This window comes from Octodon degus, unplaced genomic scaffold (assembly GCF_000260255.1).
Source record: "Octodon degus isolate 3935 unplaced genomic scaffold, OctDeg1.0 scaffold00036, whole genome shotgun sequence".
Taxonomy (NCBI): Eukaryota; Metazoa; Chordata; class Mammalia; order Rodentia; family Octodontidae; genus Octodon; species Octodon degus.
In genome coordinates, this window is record NW_004524612.1 from 8,538,157 (window position 1) to 8,563,295 (window position 25,139).

The 25,139-nt window shown below is 52.5% G+C and overlaps 2 protein-coding genes across 5 annotated transcripts in view; both read left to right on the top strand.

Annotated features, from left to right (window-relative positions):
* Positions 1-838: 838 nt before the first annotated feature.
* Sftpc (surfactant protein C) lies at positions 839-3,120 on the top strand. Of its 2 annotated transcripts, none has more exons than XM_023714699.1 (6): positions 839-1,042; positions 1,363-1,521; positions 1,839-1,961; positions 2,196-2,306; positions 2,574-2,733; positions 2,929-3,120. In XM_023714699.1, exons 1-5 carry the CDS (start codon positions 1,001-1,003, stop codon positions 2,715-2,717), a joined length of 579 nt encoding a protein of 192 aa, XP_023570467.1. In that variant the 5' UTR covers positions 839-1,000; the 3' UTR covers positions 2,718-2,733; positions 2,929-3,120. The 2 variants fall into 2 exon arrangements, with proteins under 2 accessions (XP_023570467.1, XP_004630700.1); XM_004630643.3 differs by having other exon boundaries at positions 2,574-2,725.
* Positions 3,121-3,724: 604 nt separating this feature from the next.
* Positions 3,725-25,139, top strand: part of Bmp1 (bone morphogenetic protein 1) — a 40,960-nt gene continuing 19,545 nt past the window's right edge. Inside the window, exons 1-8 of one of the 3 annotated variants that reach the window (XM_023714614.1) lie at positions 3,725-4,180; positions 12,019-12,135; positions 14,576-14,740; positions 14,923-15,040; positions 15,337-15,515; positions 15,992-16,097; positions 17,495-17,619; positions 18,112-18,227. In XM_023714614.1, coding sequence (XP_023570382.1) covers positions 4,030-4,180; positions 12,019-12,135; positions 14,576-14,740; positions 14,923-15,040; positions 15,337-15,515; positions 15,992-16,097; positions 17,495-17,619; positions 18,112-18,227 — 1,077 coding nt within the window. In that variant the 5' untranslated portion in view covers positions 3,725-4,029. Of the gene's footprint in view, positions 4,181-12,018; positions 12,136-14,575; positions 14,741-14,922; positions 15,041-15,299; positions 15,516-15,991; positions 16,098-17,494; positions 17,620-18,111; positions 18,228-25,139 lie in introns of those variants that run through there. The other 2 variants (XM_004630645.2, XM_023714613.1) reach the window with 2 other exon arrangements.

Here is a 25,139-nt window from a genome sequence, read left to right on the forward strand (position 1 = left end):
ACTAAACAAAAAAGGGGATACAAATGAAGGACCATTTTGTATCTGTATATACAAAATAGTTAGGATAGATATACAGCTACTTTCTCTTAATTCAATGAGAAGAAAGATTTGTACTAATAGTGTTTGAACAAGATATCACGTCTGCATCTTGTACTATGAATAACCACTACGAAGACAACAATATGCAATGTATTAATTATTGAAACTGTCCTATTAATTGGTTTTGAAAAAAAAGAGAGAATGGCTTTGAAATTGTAGGATTAAAATAAACAGTTAACCTCAAAAAGAAATCTTGGTGTACAGACAAATCTAGAGCAAAGAATGAAACACCGTCCACCTCTGAGTAAGAGTTTTCCCCTAGCAGGGACAGAGTTTCCAGAATTTGGAAGGACAGAATGGGAGTCTGAGGTTAGGTTAGGGATGTGTGGGGAGAGGTGAGGCAAGGTAAAGAGGAATCTGACCCCTCATTGTGGACCCCTTGCCAAGTGATGTCCATGTCCCTTCTGCCTTCGGCTGAGCCTTCTCTATGTCTACAGTCACTACTGCTCTGCCTTCTTCCTGGAGCTCACCCCTAAGCTTGGGGACGTTCTGTTGGGAACGGGATGGTTGGACCCTTGGCTGCCTGAGAGATGTGGCCTGGCAAAAGAAGAAGAAAGCCACAGAGCTGCAGGGCAGGTGCCAGCAAGAAAGGCAGACGCGCCAGGAAGACACCCACAGTGAGAGCTGCAGGTGGCCTAAGGGCAAGTTTGCTCAGCTCACTCAGCTTTGCTCTTGCTGGGGCCAAGAGGACTCAGGTGCCAAGGCCAAGGGCCCTTAAGGGCTCTTGCATCTGGCTTATCAGGGCCTTGGCTCTGGAGAGCCAGGAACAAACAGGCTTCAAAGCCAAGGGCTTGGCTGGCACACAGGAGACCCGGTCCTTCACCTCTGTCCCCTCCCTGTGGACACATATAAGATCTTGATCACACCTGAAAGATACAGAGAGGAGTGAACCTACAACAAGATGGATGTGGGCAGCAAAGAGGTCTTGATGGAGAGCCCACCGGTGAGTGAGTGAGTGTGTGTGTGTGTGTGTGTGTGTGTGTGTGTGTGTGTACTGGGCCAAGTTAGGATGGAGACACCAAGGACTTCGCTTCTGAGCAACTATGGGCTTGTTAGAATATAGGCTGCCCCCTCCAAGAAGCTTTCTCTGATCTCCTGAGGTTTTCTCTATGTCCATAGCACTGGCTATATCCCTAAGAGGGGCTGGTAGGGTGTCCAGCTTGTACAGGGACAGGAGGGGGTGAACAGTGGGCAGGGGGGCACATAGTGGGGCTGGGTGGGATGGATCTCACACTTATCTCTCTGGTTGCCCCATCTGGTCAGGACTATTCAGCAGCACCCCGGGGCCAGTTCCGCATCCCCTGCTGCCCTGTGCACCTCAAGCGCCTTCTCATCGTGGTCGTGGTGGTGGTCCTTGTGGTGGTGGTGATTGTGGGGGCCCTGCTTATGGGTCTTCACATGAGCCAGAAGCACACTGAGATGGTGAGCAGGCCTGGGATGGGGTGGGCAGTGGGCACGGAATGCCACACAGAGGGCTGGGAGGGCTAGGCAGGAGGAAACCACTAGGGAATGGCAGGACTACTCTGTCGCATAGCTTGGGAAGATAGAGGCAGGAACAGCATGGCAACCCTGCTCCACAATGTGACAACCTGTTTCCTCCAGCACCTGGTTCTACTCACCTCTCCCAGCTCTCCAGAAAGAAGAAATTCCATTTCAGTAAAGGAGATGAGGGTGGGCATAGGCGCAGCAAGGCTGAGAGGGCAAAGAGGACTGCCAGGCACCATTCTGTCCTCACTTAGGTTCTTGAGATGAGCATTGGGGCACCGGAAGCCCAGCAACGCCTGGCCCTGAGTGAACACATGGGTACCACTGCAACCTTCTTCATTGGCTCCACGGGCATGGTTGTGTATGACTACCAGCGGGTGGGTATGCCTGGACCTCCTGACTTTGGGGCCAATGACAAGACCTTTCTAGAGGTGCCCAGTGGGGCCACTTCATAGCACCCATCTCCCCATCCCTTAGTTCTTTTGGCTTCCCCAGGCTGCCTGAATCCAGACTCTAATGTGACTCCATACCCAACCTAGAGAGCTGGCTGAGGACTGGATTGCGGGGGGAAAGGGGGGCTCCCAGAATGACCTCTAGCATTCCATGCCCAGCTCCTGACTACCTATAAGCCTGCCCCGGGAACCTGCTGCTACGTCATGAAGATGGCTCCAGAGAGCATGCCTAGTCTTGAGGCTCTTGCTAGAAAATTCCAGAACTTACAGGTGGGTGTCAGGGTAAAAGGAGTGAGCTGTCTTCCCCCCAGGGGTACGAAGTATTTGAGACGATGGCTCTTTGTCACCTGCAAAGCACAGCTTCTCAGGGCCTGTCAGGTGCGTGCCCTCTCTACACTAACGGCCATACTGTCCCATTCCACCTGTGGCTTCTGATTCTGGCATGCTAAGGCTCTCAGAGGTTGGGTGATGTGTGTCTCACAATAAGAGCTGCAGGGGAGGTTGAAACTCAGACTCCAGAGTCCGTGCTCTTTCCAGGGCAAGCCCATGGCACCTGGCTCTAGGCCGGGTGGGGAGGAGAAACATGAAGAGGGCTCTGCAGCCTCCCAGGGAGAAGATCTGGCTTTCCTGGGCCTCGCCGTGCGCACCTTGTGCGGAGAGCTTCCTCTCTACTACATCTAGATCCGAGGGTGAGCAGGTGCGGCTGCCAGGGCACCCGAAAAGTACAGGGGAGGGCTTGGGCCACCTGCTGTGTCAACCAATCAAACTCCCAGTGCGGGCGGTCCGGGGAACTCGGAAGGGAAGGCTCACAGCTCGTGCCCCTGCTGCAGGGGGTGGATGGCTCCCCAGTTCCTCTCCCTCCCCAGATAAACAACATTCCTTTGCTTCGCAGCGTCAGTGGGAGCCACAGTGAAGAGGGAAGATCTCCTGCACAGGGGCTTTTGCAGACAGGGTCCTGCCAAAGGAAAAGGGCTGACTGGAGGAAGACAGCTGCCGGAGAGGGTGGGTGGGGATGGAGGAGAGGCAGCTTCCTTGGGCCAGGGGACTCCTACCACAAAAGAATAAAAGCAGCTTGTTTAAAAAACAAAGGATCAAACCTCTCTTCCGACACCTGCTCAGTTTTGCTCTTGGTGGGGGCTCGCAAAAGGGCAGGGAGGGCTTTGGGGAAGCTGAGGGGCTTTGCCACGTTCCCTCTGCAGCAGAGTGCTGGGGATTCCGTCCGCCCAATTGAGGCACTAAGGGGCAGCGTCCTCGCTGGGGACCCCAGAGACATCCACGGGCGTTAGGCGCCCTCCAGTGGCTTGTCAGCTTGAAGGGACAGAGACAGAGATAGCGAGAGAGACTGAAAGACAGAGAGATACCTAGAGTGAGAAGGGAGAGAGCGAGCGAGGCAGCGAGGAGACGCAGGCTAAGACGCCAGTCGCAGACGATGGAACGAGAGGCAGGGTCGGCGCGACTAGCCTGACAGCGTGTCCCGCCGCCCAGAGCGGCTCGGGCCGGCGCCCGCGGGGACAGCAGCCACTAGGGGGCCCCCGGCGGGAGTGTTGGCCGCCCGGACCGGCACCTCAGCGCCGGCGCCCCCTCCCCGGCCCGGAGCCCCTCCCGGCGGGCGGCGCGGCTCCGCGCCCTCCCCGCCCGGGCTGGCGCGCGTCCCGGCCCAGCCGAGCACAGTCCCGGCCCCGAGGGGGGCCGAGCTGGGCGAAAACCCGCCCTCCAGCGAGCTCATTTCCCTTAAAGGGGGCTGGGGGAGCGGGCGAGAGGGCGGGCGCGAGAGAAAGGGAGCGGGACAGGGAAGGGCGAGGGAGCCGCGGGGCGCTGGGCGAGTGCGAGCTGCGGCCGAGCGGGGGGCGGGAGACAGGAAGCCGGGAAGGGGAGAGGTAGCGACGCGGGGGCAGCGCAGGCCGCCGAGCGCCTCCCCTCGCCGCCAGGGCTCCGCTTCCCCGTCGCCCGCTCCCGCGTCCGGGCGCGACCGTCGCAGCCGCCGCCCGCCAGCATGCCCGGCGTGGCCCGCCCGCTGCTGCTGGGGCTCCTGCTGCTTCTGCTGGCGCGCCCTGGCCGGCTGCTAGACCTGGCCGACTATACCTACGATCTGGGCGAGGAAGACGCCCCGGAGCCCCTCAACTACAAAGACCCTTGCAAGGCGGGTAAGCGCCTCTCGGCCCCCAGGCCCCCCACCCCAAGGGCGGCTGGGGCGCGGGCCGGCCAGACTGGAGGTGGTGCGGGCCGGCTCGGGTTTGGGGTTGGGGGAGGACAGTCCAGTGTGGGAAGCTGGGAGCTGCCTGGTTGGCAATGCAGTGGGGAACAAAAGACCGAGGGAGAGAGGGAGGGGGGAAGTTTGGGGGACTTTTAGGACTGAAGTTTTGCTGCGCTGGGTGGAAGCTGCCGCTCTGCTTCTTGCTTTTCCTAGAGGATTCCTGGGCAAAACTCCCCAGATCCCAGAGAATCCTGCAGGCGGGCAAGGAGGCTTTTCCTTCTGCAGGAAACTTTTCTGGCCAAACTCCGTGTGTGTGTGTGTGTGTGTGTGTGTGTCCTTCCCTCCTGCTCCGATGAGCACCGGCATTTGCTAGCCTGTCTGTCCTGGGTCTGCACATCTGTCTAGGTTGGTTTCCCCAGGCCTGCAACTCCTGGGAAAAGATTGCCCTGTAGCCACCTCAGCCCAGCCAGGGAAGAAAGTACTCCATGGGGTCTCCTGAGCCCTTGCTCTGTGGTATCCTGGGATTCTGAGATCCTAGCAAGCGGCAACAGTAGCAGCAGCAAGCAGCAGCAACAAGCAGCAGCAGCAGCAGCAGCAGCAGCAGCAGCAGCAGCAGCAGCAGCAGCAGCAGCAGCAGCAGCAGCAGCAGCAGCAGCAGCAGCAGCAGCAGCTTTCTGGGGCTCAGGAGGCAGCTGTCAAAGTCAGAGAAGCCAACCCAGGAGGGGTCTTACCTATACCCCAGTGTGCCAGGACCCTGCCAAGGCCAAGTTGGGTGGAAAAGGGGACACAAAGAAAACTCAGATACTCTACATCAGCCCTTTCAGGTTACAGACACCAGAGGCCACTCAGTTCATGTCCCCTGTGTGTGCGTGCATGCATGCAGGCGCTGTGTGTGTGTGTGTGTGTGTGTGTGTGTGTGTGTGTTCTTTATGTAAGTCTTTCATTCCTGCTAGGACCAGAAGGGTCCTGTCCCTGGAATGACCAGATGGCCAGGCACTCAGGCCTGAGCAGGCTGCCTGGGATACACAGGAGACAAGAATGTCAGAACTTTTCCTGGACCTCCTGCCTCTAACTTCAACCTGTCCCCAAGTAGCCAGAGCCAGGAGCAGAGTCCTGGTTCCTAGAACTAGACACCAGGTGCTGGGGGAGGACACTATAGTCCTGGTCATGAGGATATGGTGAGGGACTCTCCTTGTTCTCACTCCCTCTTTGGTTGGCCTGGTCACAGACAGGAAAAGCCATATCTCTCGGCCCTTCCTCCTCCACACCTACTGGGTGTGGGCAAATCAGGACATGAGCTGTCATCTCTCTGACTGGGTAGGCAAGAGGCAGAGTGGACAGTGCATGGCGCATGGACTCTGGAGGCAGGTGGTGCTAGCTTTCAAATCCAGACCCATTAGCCCTCCTCTCTGAATGTCAGTTTCTCACCTGTGGGATGAGTGAGGCTTCTCTTCATAGAAGGTGAAGACCAAATCTGAGAACATGTAAGAGATTTATTAGCATTTAGCACCCAGGCCTAAATAAATGTGGGCTGTCTTCCTCTGTGTTCTGTGCCTCTGTCAATTTTTCTTTCCCTTTTTTCTTTTTTGAGGGGATGTGGACTTGATGGTTTCTTTTGTTTTGTTTTGAGACAGGGTCTCTGTAGTTTTTTTGTATTTTTTTTTTCAGGGAAGGGTTTACTACTACCTACTACTACCAGGGTGTTCAGGGCCTCACTACTAGATCGGACTCATAGTGATCCGCCTGTTTACAGCCTTCCAAGACCTGGGATTATGTGTGCCCCGGGGGTGCTGATCAAACGGGACCCTGTGTCTGCGATTTAATCCGCCGAGCTATTTGGCCAGCCCCCTCACTCTATAGTTCAAAGTGGTTTTGAACTCACTATGTAGCCCAGGTTGGCCTTGAACTCAAGTTGATGCTCTTACCTCAGCCTCTAGGAGTGTTAGGATTACAGGCATGTGCCACCACACTCAGTGATATTTATTTATTTGTTTGTTTGTTTGTTTATTGGCTTGGTGCTTAGGAAAAACTAATGTCTCCTCACCCTGTCTTTTTGTCATTCATCTATTCGCTGAGATGATTTGCAGTTTATGGGAGCCTGACAGGCCCCAGCCCTATCCTTGATGTTGTAGGAGGTACACAGAGGTGCCAGGCAGGAGCTCACAGTCCACAAGGGGCCCACAGGCACACAGATAACCCCCCTCCCTGCATAAACTGAGATGTGTGAAGTACCACACAGGAGGGTAGGGTGCCCTTTGTTCTCTTTACCACCTTAGTGGTGAGGGTGGCAGGAGCAGAGTGATCCTAGAGGGCTAGCATGGTTTGTGGGGTCTTCCTGGAGGAGGAGAGCAGGGGCAAGGCCTCAAAGACTGTAGGAAGCCATGCTGATGGGAGTGATTTGGGGAGCAGGGAGGTTGAGGGCTCTCTCCCTAGTGTCAGATTTCATGCTGGGTGGGGCTGGCTGAGTTGGAACTTCAAACAAATCTTCTGGAGAAAGCTCTCCAACAGGGTGAAGTGAGAACTGGTGGAGAGCAGGGTCAGGCCCTGGAGTGGCTAAGAGGGCCTGAGAGCCTGACAAGGCCAAGCTTCAAGGTCACATCAGGCTCCTTGGGTATAACTGATGCTCAAGCCTGTGGGCCATCCTTGGAGGAAACTTGAATAGACACAAATGCGTGCGCGCACACACGCACACACACACACACACACACCGACTGCTGAGGCTGGCCTGCTGCTGGAGGTAACCATGGCAGGCTCCCGTCTCTGCTTCCTTTGGTTGTTTAGTTTCTTCTCCAGCTGTCTCCTGTCTTCCTGCCCACCTGTGTATCCAGGGCCTTCTCCAAGTGTCCCTTTGATTGTCCCTCTTACCTGAGATGGCTCATATTGCTGCAAGGCTGGCCAAGCCATCATTTGAAGTCATCCATGGCCATTACTGTTGGAGCTATGGTTACTTTTGCAGTAAGGGCAAAATTAAGCCCATTGATTCTCTGGGGGAAGATCTGGACCTTCCAGGCAAGACCAGAGCAGTGGGTGCGAAGCCAGGCTGGTTTGTTGCTGTGCTCAGAGGCATCCCATCAAGCCTGCCCTCTAGAGGGAAATTTTGAGGCATCTGGATTTTCCATGTGCTGGGATGCTGAGCTGTAGATGAGGTCTTCCCTGAGAGTGTCAATTTTGCCAGGGACCATTGGAGAGACCTTGGGGGTGGGAGTTAGGACACAGTGGACACCACAGACAGAGAAGCACATGAGCCTGAAAGACCCTTGCTTCCACCTTCTCTCAGCCAGCAATGCAGAGATCTGCTGGAGCATTGGTTGACATCCTTACCTTGGGGGCCTCTTGGTGCACACTTGGCCTTTAGGGACCTTGAAGGATACAGGCTGTGGAAGCTGAGCACAATCTCTTGTCTCACCAAACCACATTCCCCCTTCCAGACATTCAGAGTGAGTCACCCCACCCACCTAGGCCCCTGTTTCCTGAGTCACCCTCTCTTTTAGGTGCCCGTAGGGAGAAGGAAAACACTTAGCGTCTCCCTGTGCTCTAGACGGAGAGGGATCCGTGAGATTTCTCACTGATCTCTTAGCAATTCTGCTTTTCTTAGCCAAGGATGGTGGCACATGCCTGTAATACCACCGAGAACTCTTGGAGGTTGAGGCAGGAGGATCACAAGTTCAAGCTCAGGTTGGACGACTTAGCCACTTAGAGAGACCTTGTCTTAATAAAGAAAGAAAGAAACAAACAAATAAATAAAGGGACTGGAGATGTTACTAAGTGGGAAAGCCATGGGTTCAATTCCTAGTATTGCAAAAGCAAAACAAAAACAAAACCTGTTTCTCCAGATATTTGGGAGAAAATATTGAAGGAAAAGAAGAGGATGAGAGTATCATGGGCCACTCTTAAAGCTGCTGAGGCCCTCATGAGAAAGGATCTGCAGGTGGTTCAGCTGTCTTCGCGCTCCTTTGCCTGCTTGGTTGTTCAGCAAGGCACGCAGGCACATTCTGCTCTCCATTTCCTTTCTGGAGTGTGGCCTGTGAGTGCCAGGCCACCTTCATGTGTTTGAAACACACTTTGCACAGCAGAGTGGGTGGTTGGTGTTGCACATTCTTGTGGGTGTGCTCTTGCTTTGTGGCAGTTGGTTCACCTGTGGGCATTTGACAACTGTGTGAGAGTACAAGTGTTCACCTATGTGTAAGTGGACATGTGGTTAAGCCCATTCACATGTTGCAGGGCCTCACATGTGTCCTCCCCCGCTAGAAGCCTGCATTTATGCAAGGGGACATGTGTCTGCCCTGTCATACCAGCCAGACTGTGCTCCCTACCCCCTCTAAAGGGGAGGCCTTGCCATGCCCTGGGTGAGGGGATTCAGAGTCCAGAGACTGACCCAGGGACAAAGGTCGTCCCCAGGCCCAGGTTCACAGATGTGGCTCTTTCTCTTCCTGTTCTGGGCCTGGCTGTGGAGCTGCCACGAGTGCTCCTGGCTGGTTTACAGCTGGAAAACAAAACAAAAACGTTTTGATTCTATGTGGAAAACAACTACTGCCCTGATCCTGATCATAACTCTGACCCTGATTCTGACCATGACCTTGGGACTACCTCATCGAGATTTCCCAGCTTCCTCTGGGTGGGATCTTCAAAGGGCAGGCCCTTAGGCCTCGCTCCTGGCCTCCAGGCTCTCCTGCCCACCCCACCCCACCCCCATGCCATTCCCACGCATTCTTCAGCCATGACATCCCCACCACAGGACGCCCGCTTGGGGCTGAACTCAGCAAGGCCTCTGCCTTCTGCCTGCTCCCGCCCTGGTCCCACAGGCCAACAGGGCTCTGTAGCCGCTGCCATTGGGTTCCCCTCAACTGGTAAGTGAGTGTGGGGGAACCAGGAAGATACAGAGCAGACTTAGAGCTTCTGTGATTGGGATTGACCCCGAGGTGATACTGAAGTGGTCACTTAGGGGGTGCTTACAGCGCTCCAGGCCCAGTGCTCCGTTTACAAGCTTTTTTAGCAGTAGCCCTAGGAGATTGATGCTAGTATCAGGACTCCTTTATATAGGAGAAAATTGGGGTTTAGAAGAGTTTATGTGACTTTTCAGGTAGCATTACCTGAGTTGGGGCTCAGACAGGTCTGACACCAAAAACCTTGAACTACATAATCTAGATAATCTAGAAGTCCAGCCACACATGCACACGTATCCAGGACCAACATCCACAGATTCAACCAACCAAGACTCAGAAATGTACCTGTACTGAACATGTACAAATATTTTTCTTGATCCACCCCCATATCCCGGAGCATACCCCCTATTCTGAATCCTCACTAAAGCCACTCTTGCATGTCAGCTGAGAAGCATCCTCTGTTCCTGTCTCATCAGGCCCTGTAAGCAAAGACCTCAGAGGGTGGTGGCGCAAGGGAGGCAGCTTTCTCATGGGGTGGAGGTGATACTGGACCAGTTACAGGCTAGTGATGCTGAGCACGTCATTTACCCTCTTAGGCCCAAGAGTTCTGATGTCTGATAGGGAGGTGACTGACCTCTGGTCAGGAGTTTATCTCTCCGAGTGTTTGTAATGGACATCCCTAGGCGAGAGCTTCAGGGGAGAGTATGGCTCACTGTGCTGGGCTTGCTGTGGGCGGGTGGGGATTAAATGAACTCATTAATGTGAGAGCACCTTGTCAACTGGAAAGCACTCTGTAAATCCCAACAGACATTTACATAAGTTGTCATTATCCCTACTATTATTGGTTTAATGAGTTCAGAGCTTGCCGCTGCTTTGAGTGTGTGGGAGCTTGTGCCTGTGTGTGTGTTTTTAGGACCGTCTGGGACTGTGTGAGTATTTTTTGTGGATCTGTGTCTGGCTGAGTGTCTATTTTTGTGTATATATATTTATAATATGGGTTCTAGAGAAGTAATGAGCTGGAGTGTGGTCATCACTGGCCTGGGAATGGAAAGGCCTGAGTTATAAATCAAGCCTTTCCTGTTGGCTAGCAGTGTGGTCTCAGTTCAGCCAGTTCCTATCTGGGTCTCAGTTTCTCCAAGGGAAGATTGGCAAGGTGACTGTTGATCTAGATTATCCCCTCCCACCTTGCTGTGTATCTTGTCTGGTCAGGTGTGCATCTCTGTGCTCCATTCACATCCCTTATTTGGGGCAGTAGCCTGCGAGACCAATTCTAGTATCAAGCCAGGAAACTATTAGTACAGCACTCCATTCATTCAGCTATCAAGAGCCTTCTACCCAAAAGCCCTGGGAGGGACAAATGCCTCATCTCAATGGCTCTACATTTGAAAGCCTGGGTGTGGCTGTCACTGTATGACCATACCCTCCCCTATGAGGCCAACTGGGGCGGAGAAACCTGTGTGTGAGGCCTCAAGGTTAAAACAAGTTGGTGTAATGCCCACCGCCTGGCCTATCAGTGCTCTGGGGGATGAGAACCAGATGTCATTAAGGACGGGGCTGCGGGGAGGGGAAGCTGATCCTGATCCATCTCCAGCTCAGCATGCTGCCCTCCCCAGCCCAGCCTGGCATGAAGCTCACATCTGGGCTCCTTTCAAGCACCAACTCTATGGCTGTGCCTCCTTTGCTGCGAATGGTTGGAAAGAACACAGGTTGCTCAGCTCATCTGCACAAACGCCTCTCCTCCGGGCCAGTGCTGGGAGTCTTTTCCTGCTAGCTGGGAAGTGCCCCAATGTGTTACCTGGCCTGTGCCCAGTCTCAGCACCACTCATAGACATCTGAGGCAGTTTCCTTCAGATCCTCCCCGTGATCTGACTGAAATGGCATTTACTGTGTGCACACAACATGTTCAGCAGAGCACCAAGGTTATGGGAACACAAGGCTGTGTTAGCTTTCTGTGACTGTGACAAAATACCTGGGACCATTGACTTAGAAAGAGGAAAGGGTTATTTTGGCTCTCAATCCTGAAGTTTCCAGTGCAAGATAGCAGATGGGGGCATTGTTTTGATGAGGCAGCACACTACACCATAACATGAGTCCTCAGCAGAGATAAACCACTTACCTCATCACCCAGGATGGCAAGAGTAGAGGAAGGTGCTGGGGTCCCATGGCCCCCTTCAAGGCTAAGCCCTCAGTTACATGAAGACTGCCCATGAGATGCTACTTTGTGAAGGTCCACAGCATCTCCCAGGGATATCACCCCATGAGACCACCCCTGTAACACAGGACCTTTGAGAACATTTCTCAAACCATAGCAGAGGCCCTCTGTCACCTTATCCCTTTTTATTTTCTTCAGAGCCTTGCCACTTTCTGGAATTCTCTAAGTCAGTATTTGTTTCCTTGAGTACTGCTGAAGCTCAGCTCCTTAGTTGCAGGGAGCTCTTCCACGTTGCTAATCATTGGTGGCGCATGTAACCACAGTAAGTGCTAAGTATTTGCTGAAAAATGATGGAAGAAATGACACAGCTGTGTCTTCTGGAGCTCATGGCCTGGTAGGGGCTGGGTATCTGCTTGGCTGGGATTTTATTTTTTAAGTGACAGCATAACTGTGCTGCCCAGGCTGGCCTTCAACTCCTGGGCTCAAGTGGCCTCAGCTGCCTGAGTAGCTGGAACTATAGACACATGCCACCATGTCCTGCTTTTGCTTGAATTTCAACTAGAAAGTGAGCATGATCTCCCAAGAGATTCAAAAGCTGATCCCTTACTGCCTTTCTTCTGCCAGTGGCATTTGAGGGCAGGGTTGCTACGGGGACAGGGGACATGTGCCCAGGGGGCTAGGGCTGTGAGCACAGTATGTCTAGTCCAGGTAAGAGGATTAACTCAGCCCCTGGCCTCTTTTGTTTTTCTCCAGCTGCCTTTCTTGGGGACATTGCCTTGGACGAGGAGGACTTGAGGGCCTTCCAGGTGCTGCGGGCTGCAAATCTCAGACAGCATACAGCCTGTAGATCATCCATAAATAAAACTGCAGGTACACTGGGGATGGGCCAGCCCTCTGTGTCCCAGAAATGAGTTCCAGACGTGGAGAAACAGGGAACCCATTCCCTTCTCCCAGCCATGCCCTCCTAGGACAGAGCCCATGGACTTGAACCCAGTGCAGGGGGCTGTCTTCTCTTGGGTGTCTCTGGCCTTTCCCCCAGAGGAGAGGACAGCTGTGAGAGCTAAGAGCTGAAACCCTTTCTGCTTATGGCTTATAAAGTTCTTTCAAAAGCATTAAGCTAAACTTGACAGTCCTCTACCACCTTCAGAGGTCTGTATTAGGACAACCCCTGTCCTGACCTTTGTCCCAATCCCTGTTTGAAACCCCATGGAAGTAAAGTGACTTGCCCAAGATCAGGTAGCTTATTGGTGTCAGTAAGGGTTCTTTCCTAATCCAAGATGCTGTGCCCAACATTGCAATCCCTCCATGGTCTCCTGATCCCACTTCACAAGCTTCTGTGCATCCTTTGGAGCCCATCTCAGGGGCTTCTTTCTGAACCTGCCCTTCTGCCCCCTGGATGTGATGCTACACCTCCATTTTCCAGCCTTCTGCTCTGTGCCTACATTGTTGTATCTCACTATGCCATATGGAAATGAGTTGTTTCAATCTCCCATCCTCCCAGCTGGACCCAGAGTTCTTCAAAGTCAGGAGTAGGGGCCGGGGAGATGGCTCAGTGGAATAAGCACTTCCCTGGCAAGCGCAAGGACCTGAGTTCAATCCCCGGTTCTGCAAAAAAAAAAAAAAAAAAAAAAAAAGTCAGGAGTAGGTCTTTCTTTTCCCTGGTGGCCCAGATACCTGATAACCCATATGGTGCTTGTGCAGAGTAAGTGCAGGATAGAAGGTGCAGAAGGCCCAGGCTTGTTACCCCTATGCTAAGTCTTGGAGTGTAGCCTCATGAGCCCTTGTGGTGCCCTTGCGGTGTTGCCCAAGGGGAGTTCTCCTATTGCCCACCCAGGGTTTCCTCTGGGCACAGTCCACTGTGTCAGGCAGTCATCCTGTTCAGTAGGAGGGAGGATACTGGCACAGCAACCTGGGGAATGAAGGTCAGCTAGCCCAGCGGCCAGCTTGCTCCAGAGGGTGACTTGGTGACCTAGTGACAAGCAAGGCTTAGGTGATCCTAGCGGGGACTATAGGCATGGCACAGGGGAAGCCCACATGAAGAGTCTGCTGCCTATGCAACAGGTGACTTTAAGCAAAGCTTCGGCTTTTGCCTCTTCATTTGTCCCATGTAGGTAATAATGTATGCCCACCCATGTCACATGAGAGCGTGAATCTCAGAAACACCCAGAACACATAAGGTTCTGTATACTTTGTGGATATCAAGTTTTAATTAGACAGCAGTGGACATTCCAAATCTCAGGTCCCATGGTCCCATAGTTCCTAGGAAGTGAATGTCTTCTCTGTTTGCTTTTGCAGTTGTAGCCTGTTCTTGCCATATGAGATAGTTATGAATAGTTACGGCATAACTTCATGGTTCTATAGAACTATTTACTCCATAAAGTCACTGTGAACACTGAATTCGTCATTGCTCCTGGGGGCAAATGCAGTCTCCAGCCAGCCTCTGGGAACATTTTTGTCAGCTGATCACTACATGATCACTTTATATGTGGGTTTCATTTAAGGACAACTTTTTAATACATAGTGGATTCATTAACATTGAACTCACAGCCAAGAACACTGAGTTAGCCTGAATAAATTTATCTAACGCACATATTTCTCTGCAAAACACATCTCAGTCTGCTTGCCCTTGGGATAAAACATTTTAGGACAATATAGAGAAGCCATTTTCTCTTTCTTTTCTCCTTCCCTTGTTCCCCTCTCTCCTTCTTTCCCTTCCCTCTTTCTTTCTTTTTCATAGTTTGCTCTCCCAGGAGATGAACCGAAGGCCTTTTCACCGAGCTAGGTCTTTAGCCTTATTTGTTCTTTACTGTGGACTGACGATTGAAGCCAGGGCCTTCATACTGAGCTACATCCTCAGCCCTTTTATTTTTTATTTTGAAACAGGAGTCACTGAGTTGCCCAGGGTAGACTTAATTTGTAATCCTCCTGCCACAGCTTCCCAGAGCACTGGGATTACAGGCATTTACCACTATACCTGGGGAATGGTTTTAAATAGGACAATCATAAAAAGAAAGCGCAAAATGGAAAAGCAGCATCACTTAGCATACCTCAAGAATGTGCAGTAGGCGAGGAGAAACACACTAACAACGTCACCTTGTTTAGCCCCAGCTGGGAAGGGGCATGTTAGACCACTCAACATTTTTACTGCTCTGTACATACCCACAGATGACCGAAACCCTAAGAATATTGATTTGGGCTTACAAATAAATTTTAGCAAGCAGGCACATTCGGAATTAACAAGTAACAGCACTCTGCTATACTTTGTACCCGCTTCCCACTTGCTGCCAAAGTTTTGCTCTTTCAATTCCAGGAAATTCCTCTGCCCCCAACTGCCAGAGCTCTAGTGGGAGGCCTCCAAGGGAAACCCCAGAGAGATGGAGGGGCAGGCCACGCAGGCGGAGGGCAGCAACATCCAGGCCAGAACGTGTGTGGCCTGACGGCGTCATCCCCTTTGTCATTGGGGGAAACTTCACTGGTGAGTGCTGTCCTGGGGCGCCAGGTGCAGCCTGCAGCCAACCCTGACCTTGCGACCTTGGGTCTCTGTGTCCATGGGTTCCTGTCCTGCACTGTTCCCTCAGCATGGCTGTGACACTGTAGCAGTGGGTGGAGATGGGCCACCTGGACCCCAAGACGGCCTGGCTTCCTTCTTCCTCACAGGCAGCCAGAGGGCAGTCTTCCGGCAGGCCATGAGGCACTGGGAGAAACACACCTGTGTCACCTTCTTGGAGCGAACAGATGAGGACAGCTATATCGTATTCACCTATCGTCCCTGCGGGTGAGCAGGGACCCCTGGGCCTTGTGCACCTTCCTTGATCCCACCTAGTTCTGCCCCGGGCACTGCTGCTGCCCCTTACTGAGCACTGTCCTAAGTCATCCCATTCCTTCCTGCCGCAGGGCTTCTCCTGTTGCTGTGCCCTAGACCCTAGCACTCAGCCTGGGCTTCGCACAATCAGGGCTCTCCCCACCCCCTCCCGCTCCCCTGCTGCCCCGCCCAGGCAGCCTGGCCCGGCCCCTGAGTGGATTCACTCCCCCAGCTCGGGACCGCCCCCCTGAGCTGGCCCCGCCCTCCAGGTGCTGCTCCTACGTGGGTCGCAGAGGAGGGGGACCCCAGGCCATCTCCATTGGCAAGAACTGTGACAAGTTTGGCATCGTGGTCCACGAATTGGGCCATGTCATCGGCTTCTGGCATGAGCACACAAGACCAGACCGGGACCGCCACGTCTCCATCGTGCGCGAGAACATCCAGCCAGGTACAGTGCAACTCCTGCTCCAGCCCTATCTCTAGGACCCACGGCAGGCCTCTGCTCAGGGACCACCCCCCATCAGTTGTGTGCTATTTGGGGGGCTGCCTTAAGTCCTGGGGTCAGTTAGGGCCATGCTGATTGGCCAGAATCCAGCCAGCTTCAAGGCTGGGGCTGCGCATGCGTGCAGCCCTAGGCCTTGTTCTTCACTTTATGCTGTCTCTGCACTCTGCCCATCCCCATACGATCCTTGAAGGGTTTTTCTACCTGCGCCCCCCCCTCCAGTCTGCCAGGCTACCTCTACTCTTCACTTCTTCCTTTGTGTCTTCTCCCCAGGAGCCCCCCACTCACTGGCCTTGTGTTGGACAGGACCCCAGATTTCCCTTGACTGCTCCCCAGGCCCTCATGGCATCGGAGACCCTAGAAAGATGAGGAGGACAGTGGCCCGTCCTGCGTCCCCCGACACTCTCTTTTGGTCTTCGCAGGGCAGGAGTATAACTTCCTGAAGATGGAGGTGCAGGAGGTAGAGTCCCTGGGGGAGACCTATGATTTTGATAGTATCATGCACTATGCCCGCAACACGTTCTCCAGGTAAGACACGGCCCAGCCACTTCCTGCTCTCTGGATCCCATTCTCTTTCCGCTTCCCACTTCGCCCTGAGGACAGGGTGCTCCTCTCCCCACCAATGGCTGACCCCCTCTGGCAGGGTATGAGGGTACTTCCCGCCTTATGTCCTCTTCTGCAGGGGTTGGTGGCAGGACCTGGGCTATTTGCTGTAGATGCTGAGAAGACCTGACCCAAAGGCTGAAACGTCACACTCAGTGAGCCCTGCCAGGGCAGGGTCCCCAAGCTCTACCAGTCCAGCAGGAGCTGAGGTTTTCTTTCATCTGTCACTAGAGGGGGCACAATTTCTTTTACTGCTTCCCCAAGGAGAGACCCCCTTATAGTCCTCTGAAGGCCTTAATCCCCAGCTCAGCAATGGGGACATTGCCCAGGCCCGCAAGCTCTGCATTTTTGTGGTTGGTTAATTTGCACATAGCCTGGCTCCTGCCCTGGTCTAGCCCCCATCTCTGGCTCACAAGTCACTTCCTTAACCTGGGCCAGCTTCTTGGAAATGACAGCCGGTGCATCCAAACAGCACCCCTACCAGCTGCCCCATGCCAGCGGCAGCCCCTTCTTTTTCCTCATGCTCCTTCTTGGACTGGCTTCCCTGTGCCTGGCTCTTGTCTCAGCCAGGTCCCTGCCCTGAACAGTGGCCCTTCCCCCTCTGCTCAGGGCTCTTCTGAGGCCCACTTCCTGCTCCAGACCTGAGGGGACAGAGACCAAGGCCAGGCAGTGAGGTCACTCTGTGCTTACTCCCATAGACCCTCCTGACTTTCCCCTTTGTGTCCCACCCCACCCCCAGGAGTTCTGCCCAGCTGGGTGTGAGTCAGGGGCCAGGGGGAGGGGAAGGCCGCCTGCCTCCCCCACCTCGGCTCCTCCCAGATGGAAACACCCGAAATTTCACCGGGAGGAACTAGGGACAGGGATGCTGGTGGATTGGGAGCCTCCAGGCTGTACCCAGGTCTGGGCTGGCCACGGTGGAACTTGCCCTTGCCCTTTGGCCTGGCTCCAGATGCTGCCAGACACCTCCCTGTCGTCAGGGAGAAGACAGACTGGGCTGTCCTGGGAGAGTTCCTCAGGGCTGAATCAGCAAGAGGGGCGCAGGAGCAGGCCCTGGGTGGGGCTGTGGAGATGAAGGAGTTAGGGCCTTCCGGAGCATTCCTGGGGCTCCCTCAGCTCTTGAGGCCTGGCTGCCACGGGGCAGGGTGGCAGCTGGTCAGTGGGCAGCATAATGATAGGGTTTGATATTTCCACTGGTCACTGACCCTGCTGAGGAATGTCTGGGCTCTGGTAAGGTTGTGACCCATGGGTGCAGACAGGCGCACTCCCCTGATTCCTGGCCTACTGTCTTGAGATTCGGCCGTACCTCTCCTCATCTTCCTCAGGGGCATCTTTTTGGACACCATTGTCCCCAAGTATGAGGTGAATGGGGTGAAACCTCCCATCGGCCAAAGGACCCGGCTCAGCAAGGGGGACATTGCCCAGGCCCGCAAGCTCTACAAGTGTCCAGGTCAGAGGAGGAAGGGACAGGCTGGGAGGGGAGGAGGTGGAGGTCAGGACCTGAGGCCACCACAAAGGTCACAGCTCCAAGTCTGTAGGGATGGATTCCAAGTGATAGGCTGTTTCAGAGAAGGGCTGAATGGGAGCTGGGACCAGGTAGTGCTGAGAAGCAGAGCTACCCACCTAGAGGGCCTGGGAGACCGAGGGGTGCATGGCTGGCACAGCACAGGGGAGGAGAGAAACGTCTGAGGGGATGAGGATGAGCTGAGGTCCACCATAGGAGTTTGACCCTAACTCTGGATTCACATTGCCTTGACAACAGAGCATCTAGTTACCCTGGCAGCACTAGGCCCAGGGTCATAGGAGGGGGTGGATCGTAAAGGGACAGGACTGGCACTCCTTAGCTATTCCTCTCTCCTCTAGGGCCCAGGGGTGCTTGAACCAGGAGGTGGGGGGCTTGGGCACCCCAGCCAGCTGCCCAGTCATTTCCTTTCTTTGACAGCCTGCGGAGAGACCTTACAAGACAGCACAGGCAACTTCTCTTCCCCCGAGTACCCCAACGGCTATTCTGCTCACATGCACTGCGTCTGGCGCATCTCGGTCACACCAGGGGAGAAGGTAACCTCCGTGTGGGGGAGAGCAGTCTCCTCCTGGGAGCCTGGCTCAGCGACTCCTGCTACAGGAGTGCCACCCATCTGAGATGGCAGAGGCATCAGGTCCACAGTGAGGAGTGCTCCTGCCAGTCTGAGTCAGCATGGCTCTCAGCAGTCTCGAATCAGCACTGATTGCAGATAGTGCTGTGTGCTATTGCTTAGTTCTTCTTGAGTGCTTTTCTAAGTGGTCATCATGTAGTGTCTCCTTCCAGTCCTTTGGACACCCTTTGTCTTCATCTTATAGAGGAGAGAAGTAAGGCGCAAGGAGGTTAAGTAACTTGCCCAAGATCACACAGCTAACAAGGACTGAGGTGGGATTTGAACCTTTCCCAGGGCTAGGTTCCATCAGCTTTGCCTCTGGTGGCCTGAGTGGCCTTGGGCTGCTTGGCTCCAACTCTGGACCTTTTCATCTGTTTCATCAGGGAGGGGAGCTCGGGAAGGGTCCTTCCCAGCTTTGCTAGGAACAGAGGAACAGGGCAGATGCTCCAGTGTGGCTCTTGTAGCTCCTTCCCGCCCTTCCTCTTCCCACCTGGGCTGGGACCCATTCGTGTCCCCACGGGGCTGATTTTGAGGTCTGCTGCCTCCTGCTGGCTGTTCACTTCTCCCTCCACCTCTCCCCTTCTGATTGTCCTGAGGCAGAGGAACCTCAGCCTCCTTCCCTCAGCCCTTGGGTAAGCTCTCAACTGCATACTCACTGCCCTGGGCGTCTGACTTTGGATCAGCCTGCAAAGTGGGTCAGAAGTGTCCCTATCTTCTTGGCCTGTCCTGCTCACTACTCCTGGGGCTGGGGGTGCACACCAAGTGCTAGAAGGACCCAGAGCCTGTCTGGTGCAGGCTCCCCTTGCATGGTTGCTTAGCCTTAAATACCTGAGCTGATGAGGGGATTACTACTTCTCAGAATATCTCATTCTGGGGCCAGATTACGCCTGTGAAGCCAACACTCTGGGATTAGGAGCAGAAGGATCTTAGGTTTGAGCCTAGCCTGCGTGACTGAATGACTTAGCGAGACCTTATCTCAAAGTAAGAAATTAAAAAAAAAAAGCTGGGAATGTAACTTAGTGCAAAGGTGCTAGATTAAATCCCTGTAACACACACACACACACACTCACACACACACACACACACACACACACACACACACACACACTTTTCCCTTTTGCTCTCGTAATGTTGCAGTCTCTTCTTAGATAGACCAGGAAGCACTATCCTGGAGAACTGGCTGTCCTCCCCTGCAGAATAATGCATTGGAGCACCTCCCTCCCTTGCAGTCACACCGCTCTTCCGGCCTGGGAGGCCTCTCCTCTGCCTTCTTAGGTCCCAGCGAAGGGTGGCTTCCATGCCCTTCATATGTGTATGGTTCCTCAGACTGATCTAGGCAGCTTTCCTGCCCTTGATTGGAATGTGGTCCTTGCTGTCCTCAGGCAGCCACTAGCTGGCTTGGACCTTCTTACTGGTTGCAGGTTCCATTCTAGCAGATCACTCTAAGAATGCTGCCACACAAACTTCTGCCTCCAGCAGATGGCTATGGGGCACATTTAATAAGCATGTCTTTTGGGTCTCTGTCCTGGTCTTCGATCAAAATGCTGAACAGGCCCCAGACCACAGCAAATCCACGGTCTGTCTCCAAACTTCTGCCCATCCATTCATGTGCAGGTTTCCACTGGCTGTGACACCACTTAATGTCATCGCCTTCTAGCCACAGGTTGCCATGGGTCCTTCATCACCTTTCTTTCCTTGGTACTAGAAGTGCTTTATCCATGCTGACTACCTATTTGGAAAGCCTCACCCCACCAAATCCACTCTTGCTCACCGTGCTCATGGCCCTCCTTTATCTGTGGTGCTGGAGTTGAACCCAGAGCCTTGCACATAGCAGGCCCCCAGCCCTGATCACACCTCTTTAGAATGGAAGAGAAATGGGTCTAATGGGCTTGTTCTAAGCGAACCCTAACTGGCACCCAGTGATGCAATGCTTCTCCAAAAGGTCACAGACCATGTGTCTAACTGAGGATTGTTGTTCAGCTCAGTGGTTTGCAATTCCCAGAATCCACTCCTCTTCCCTCCCAGCATGCACACAGGCACACATATCCTGCTTAGAAATTGGGAAAGCTTTTGCCCTGGGTTCTCAAGATTATACACACTGATCACATCTGCAAGTTATTTGACTGTCCTCTGATGTCATTTGTGAGCCTGGAGACAGAAGCCAACTTAGAGAGGTACTCACTGACTCTTCTGTCCTATTGAGAAGCTTCCGTTTCCTTTCCAAACAATGCTTATTTTTATTTTTGCAATCTGAAGATGATTCTCACTTGTGACAGACTTATTGAGAAGGGAGTCATTCTGTTTCTCTCAGCTGCATTCTACTGTCTTCCCTCGAAAGTGAATCCATCCCTTCTGTTTCTCTTGTTTTAAATCTTACTTAACATTGCAGTGTTTTGCTGATTTGAATGGGCTGAGTCCTGGCCGCCTCATCCCTCTCCCAAGAGTCCTTCCCCCCTACTCTGGCTTTTGGAAACTTACTCACAGATAATAATAACAAAGACTGAGCACATGATTGGCCAGGCCTGTGTCCCATTTGTTGTGTGTAGCTTTGTTTTGTTCTCTTCTGCTAGGGATCAAATCCAGCATCTGGCACATTAGGCAAGAGCTCTACCACTGAGGTACATCCCCAGCCCCACCTTCCTTTGGGGAGAAATATTATTTTGAGACAAGGTCTCACTAAGTTGCCCAAGCTAGACTCAAGCTTGCAGCCCTTCTGCCTCCCCCTTTCGAGTAGCAAGGACTACACGGTGTGTGTCACCACGCACAGCTTGTTTTGGCTTTAATTATCATAGATGATGGCACACATGTCTAATTGCAGTACAGTGGTACTTTAAAGCCTTGTGGTATCTCAGCAATGCCTTTGATGCTCATTAGCAAACTGTGTGCCCCCTACAGTGGGCAAGGCATGAGGACAAGCAGTAACCAACATGGTCCTGGCTCCGAGCAGCACAGAAGCAGGTGGAGGGTTGCTCTTTCCTGTTCAGGAGTTTGGCTCCGTCACAGGGTAAGACAGCCTGGTTAGGACCAGCTCCCTTCCCATTATTCCTGACTGTATTGGCTGCCCTCTCTCTCTAGTAGAGGCATAGCCCTGCCCAGAAGCCTCTCTCTCTTTTGGGTCTGCTCCCTCCATAATTCCCACAAGATGCCATCTTTTTTCAGAACCTGCCCAGAGGTCCAGGGGAAGAAGTGGGTTAGAGCTAAAAAGCCCAAATTAATGAATGCAAGATTGTAGAAATGCACTGGGTAAATGCTAAAGGAGTTGTAAGGGAACCTAAGGTGACACCCTGTGGACATCTCTAGTGAAAAGATCTGCAGAGGTTGGGGAGCCCCAAGATGCTGGTGACATAGAATAATGATGCTGCTTTCTGTTGCTGTTTTCTGAAGCCTGTTTATAAATTAAAATCTTGCTGGACATGATGGGACACGCCTATAACCCCAGCACTTGGGAGTCAGAGGCAGGAGGACTGTTATGAGTTCGAGGCCAGCCTGAACTACATAGTGAGATATGTAAAAAGCGAAATCCTGTCTCAAAGGAAAAAAAAAAAAAATGCTAGGATGAATCTGCTCTCTTTACACAAATAGTAGCAGTAGGACCAGCATTTAGTTCTAGATTATCTGACACCAAAATCTGATCTTTCTAAAGTAAACCTGAAATAGGTAACTACTTTAGTGGCTGGACTTTGACATCTATTTTGGCTGCCAGTAGGTTGTTTTTTTTATTGCCAGAAATGCGAATAATAGGGGACTCTTACGCAACTATGCATATGTCAAGAAAGAGTCTCTTTGCAAGCCTTTTATACTTTGAGTCAGGGTCTTGCTGTGTGGTTCAGACCGTGGAGCCCAGTCTGGCCTTCAGCTTGCAGTGATCCCCCTGCCTCAGCCTCCCAAATGCTGGGATTACAGGTGTGTGCCACAGGCCTAACTTGAAAGCCTTCTCTTAGGGTTCTCTTCATCCACTCGTGTAATTAACTGTGGGGCCAAAGACTCACGTTGGTTCCCAGGCAACAAAGCATAGTCTTTAGGGGCAGGAAGAGAGTGTTTTGAGGGAGAGCCTGTGCTCTCCAGGCAGATTTTACCAAGGAGCCAAGAAGATAAGCTCTGTGAGTGTCATTTGGAGCTGCCAGTATCCACCCTCATTCCTGTCCCTGCCTTCTGAAATCCTACCTCTTCGGGGTCCAACCAAATTCCTCCTCCTCCTCCTCCTCCTCCTCCTCGTTTTTCTCCTCTTCCTCCTGATGCCTTCCTGTTCCACGTGGCCCCCAACCAGATAGGGGGGCCACCCTCAACAAAGCCTGTGCTGGACCTCCCTTAGGGTCTAGCAGCTTCTCGGGTCGTGGGGTGTGTGGGGTTCTGAGGATGCAGGGAAGTGGATGCTTGTGCTTAGCACAGCTGCTGACCAGAATTAGTCAGCAGGCCAGCCGGGTCGCATGGAAGGGCTGAGGGCCTAAGTCTGGGAGCCCAAATGCCTGGGTTTGATATCCAGCTATGCTTTCTATTAGCTGGGTGATCTTGGGGGAAGTTGCTTACCCTCTCTGTGCTTTTGTTTCCTTACCTGTAAAATAGGCTTGATGATGGTACCTTTTTTTAAAAAAATGTATTTGGTACAGGGTCTCACTAGGCAGCTCAGACTCATAGTGAGCCTCCTGTTTTCAGCCTCCCCAGTGATGGGATTACAGGAATGCACCACCACACCCAGATTCAGTTGCCGGCTCAGTGCACCCGGCAAGCGGTGTTGGGGATCGAACCCAGTCCCTGTGCTTGCCTAAGCAGGCACTTAGTCCGCAGAGCTATCTTGCCAGCCCAATGGTACCTTCTTCATGGGTTTTGTGTGAGTTTTACACAAAACAAAATTTTTTAGAGTAGTACGTAGCACATAGTGAAAATCCAGCCAACCACTATGGGCTGCCGTTAAGTTTTCTATATTCCTGATACAGTAAATGAGTGAATCTTGGTCAGCTTTCTCTGGCACCCTACTTACTGTGCTCTACTTTTAGGGTTCTGATCTGCACCATTCCAAATCAAAACATCTTAGGTGGGCATGGTGGTGCATGCCTGTAACCCCAGCACCAGCCAGCCCAGGCAGTTTACCAATACCCTGTCTCAAAATAAAAAATGAGAAAAAAGCTGGTGGTGTACCTCAGTGCAAAGTCCCTGGTTTTAACTCCCAGTACAGGGAAAGAAATTAAAATACCTTGGGCTAACTAAAGTTTACATTTAGTGATCGATTACTGTATACCAGAGCCTGTGAGCCTTATTTGCATTAATGTAATCCCCCAAGCCCTATGAGGCAGGTCATGTAATCGTCGTGCTCTTACAATAAAGAAACTGGTGTCTGGAGTCCGGAGAGAGGCCTGTGGTTGTGCAGTCCAGCCACATGGAGGCCAGCCAGTGAGTGGCCGGGGCAGCGCGGTACACAGCACAGGCAGCGCCTGCCCGGCATGAAGCCAAGCATTCAATCATTCTGGTGCATCCCACAGGGCAAGGAGATGTTTTTACATGCAGGTGCGCTAGGAGTCACTTTCCCTGTGTGTCATTAATCTCCACACTCCCAGGGCAGCCATTGTGGCCACTTCCATCTTTTAGACAAAGATCCCGAGGCTCCTGGAAGCTAAGCCTCAGGCCGGAAGTCTCCAGCCAGGAAGTGGTGGAGCTGGCCAGGTTTTCTTTGGCAGAGGGCATTGCCCCGCCACCAGGGCACAGCTGTTTCCACATGACAGAAGTCGGTACAAGTCCTAATTAGACACCTCTAGTCTCGGTATAGCCAGCGCTGTGCCTTCCAGAGGCTGCTCCCCAGCAGCAGCGCAGGTTCTTTCCTTGAGGGAGGGGCCCCTGCTTCCTGCTGTGCCTTGACAGCCGTGGGACCATGTGGAAGCCAGCGAGGGGGTGACTTTGGAAGCCACAGTGCACACAGTAGGCCCTTGTGAAATCCTTCCTTCATCCAGACTTTTTTCTTTGTATTGGGGATTGAACCCAGGACTTTCACACTGAGCTACATCCCCAACCCCTTTCTTTAACTTTTTTTGGGGGGACTGGGTGGTGCTAAGTTAATAGTTACCCAAGCTGTTCTGGCAATCCTCCTGCCTCAGCCCACAAAGTGGTGGAATACAGGTATGCACTGGCATGTTTAGCCAGCATCACTTTTCAAGATATTTTTGTCATTTGTTAGATTTTTTTTTAAAGTACATATTGTAAAATTTTTGAGCAGTCTAGAAGGACATAAGTAAAAGAAGTGAATATTCTCCCTCTTCATCTTCCTCTAAATCTCACTTGTTAGAGGCAACTAAGCCGTTGGAACAGTTGCATCCTTCTAGATCCTGACTTAAACTCACATATCCAGTCTTCATGTTCTTAATAGTGAACCACGTCACTGTTTCATGTCAGCTCATAGAGATTTAGCCCCTTCCTTTCCATGCTGCTTAGAATTCTATCATTTTGAGTCTCTGTTAATTTTTCGGTCACCCCCTGCAGGTCTGTACTGATGGACATTTAAGTTTGTTCAAGTTTTCATTCTTGCTATGTAGTCTAGGCTGACCTTGAACTCTTTGTGGTCCTCCTGCTTCAGCCTTCTGAGTGCTAAGATGATAGTTATGCACCACCGTGCCTGGCTAATAATTACCTTTAGGTTTCCCTCCTTATAAGCTTGGGCAAGTCTGTCTGTAGATTCCTGAAGGCAAAATGATGTTTAAGCAACAGCAATGTGCCTTGTGTCAAGATGGTGGTGAATTAAACAAAAGAAATTCTCTTTGCATTTGAATGTGGGGTGAGGAGAGGCAACTGATAAGCAGACAATCAAGTCATTGTGCAGTGGTGAGTGGGGATAAATATTGGGGGCATCAGC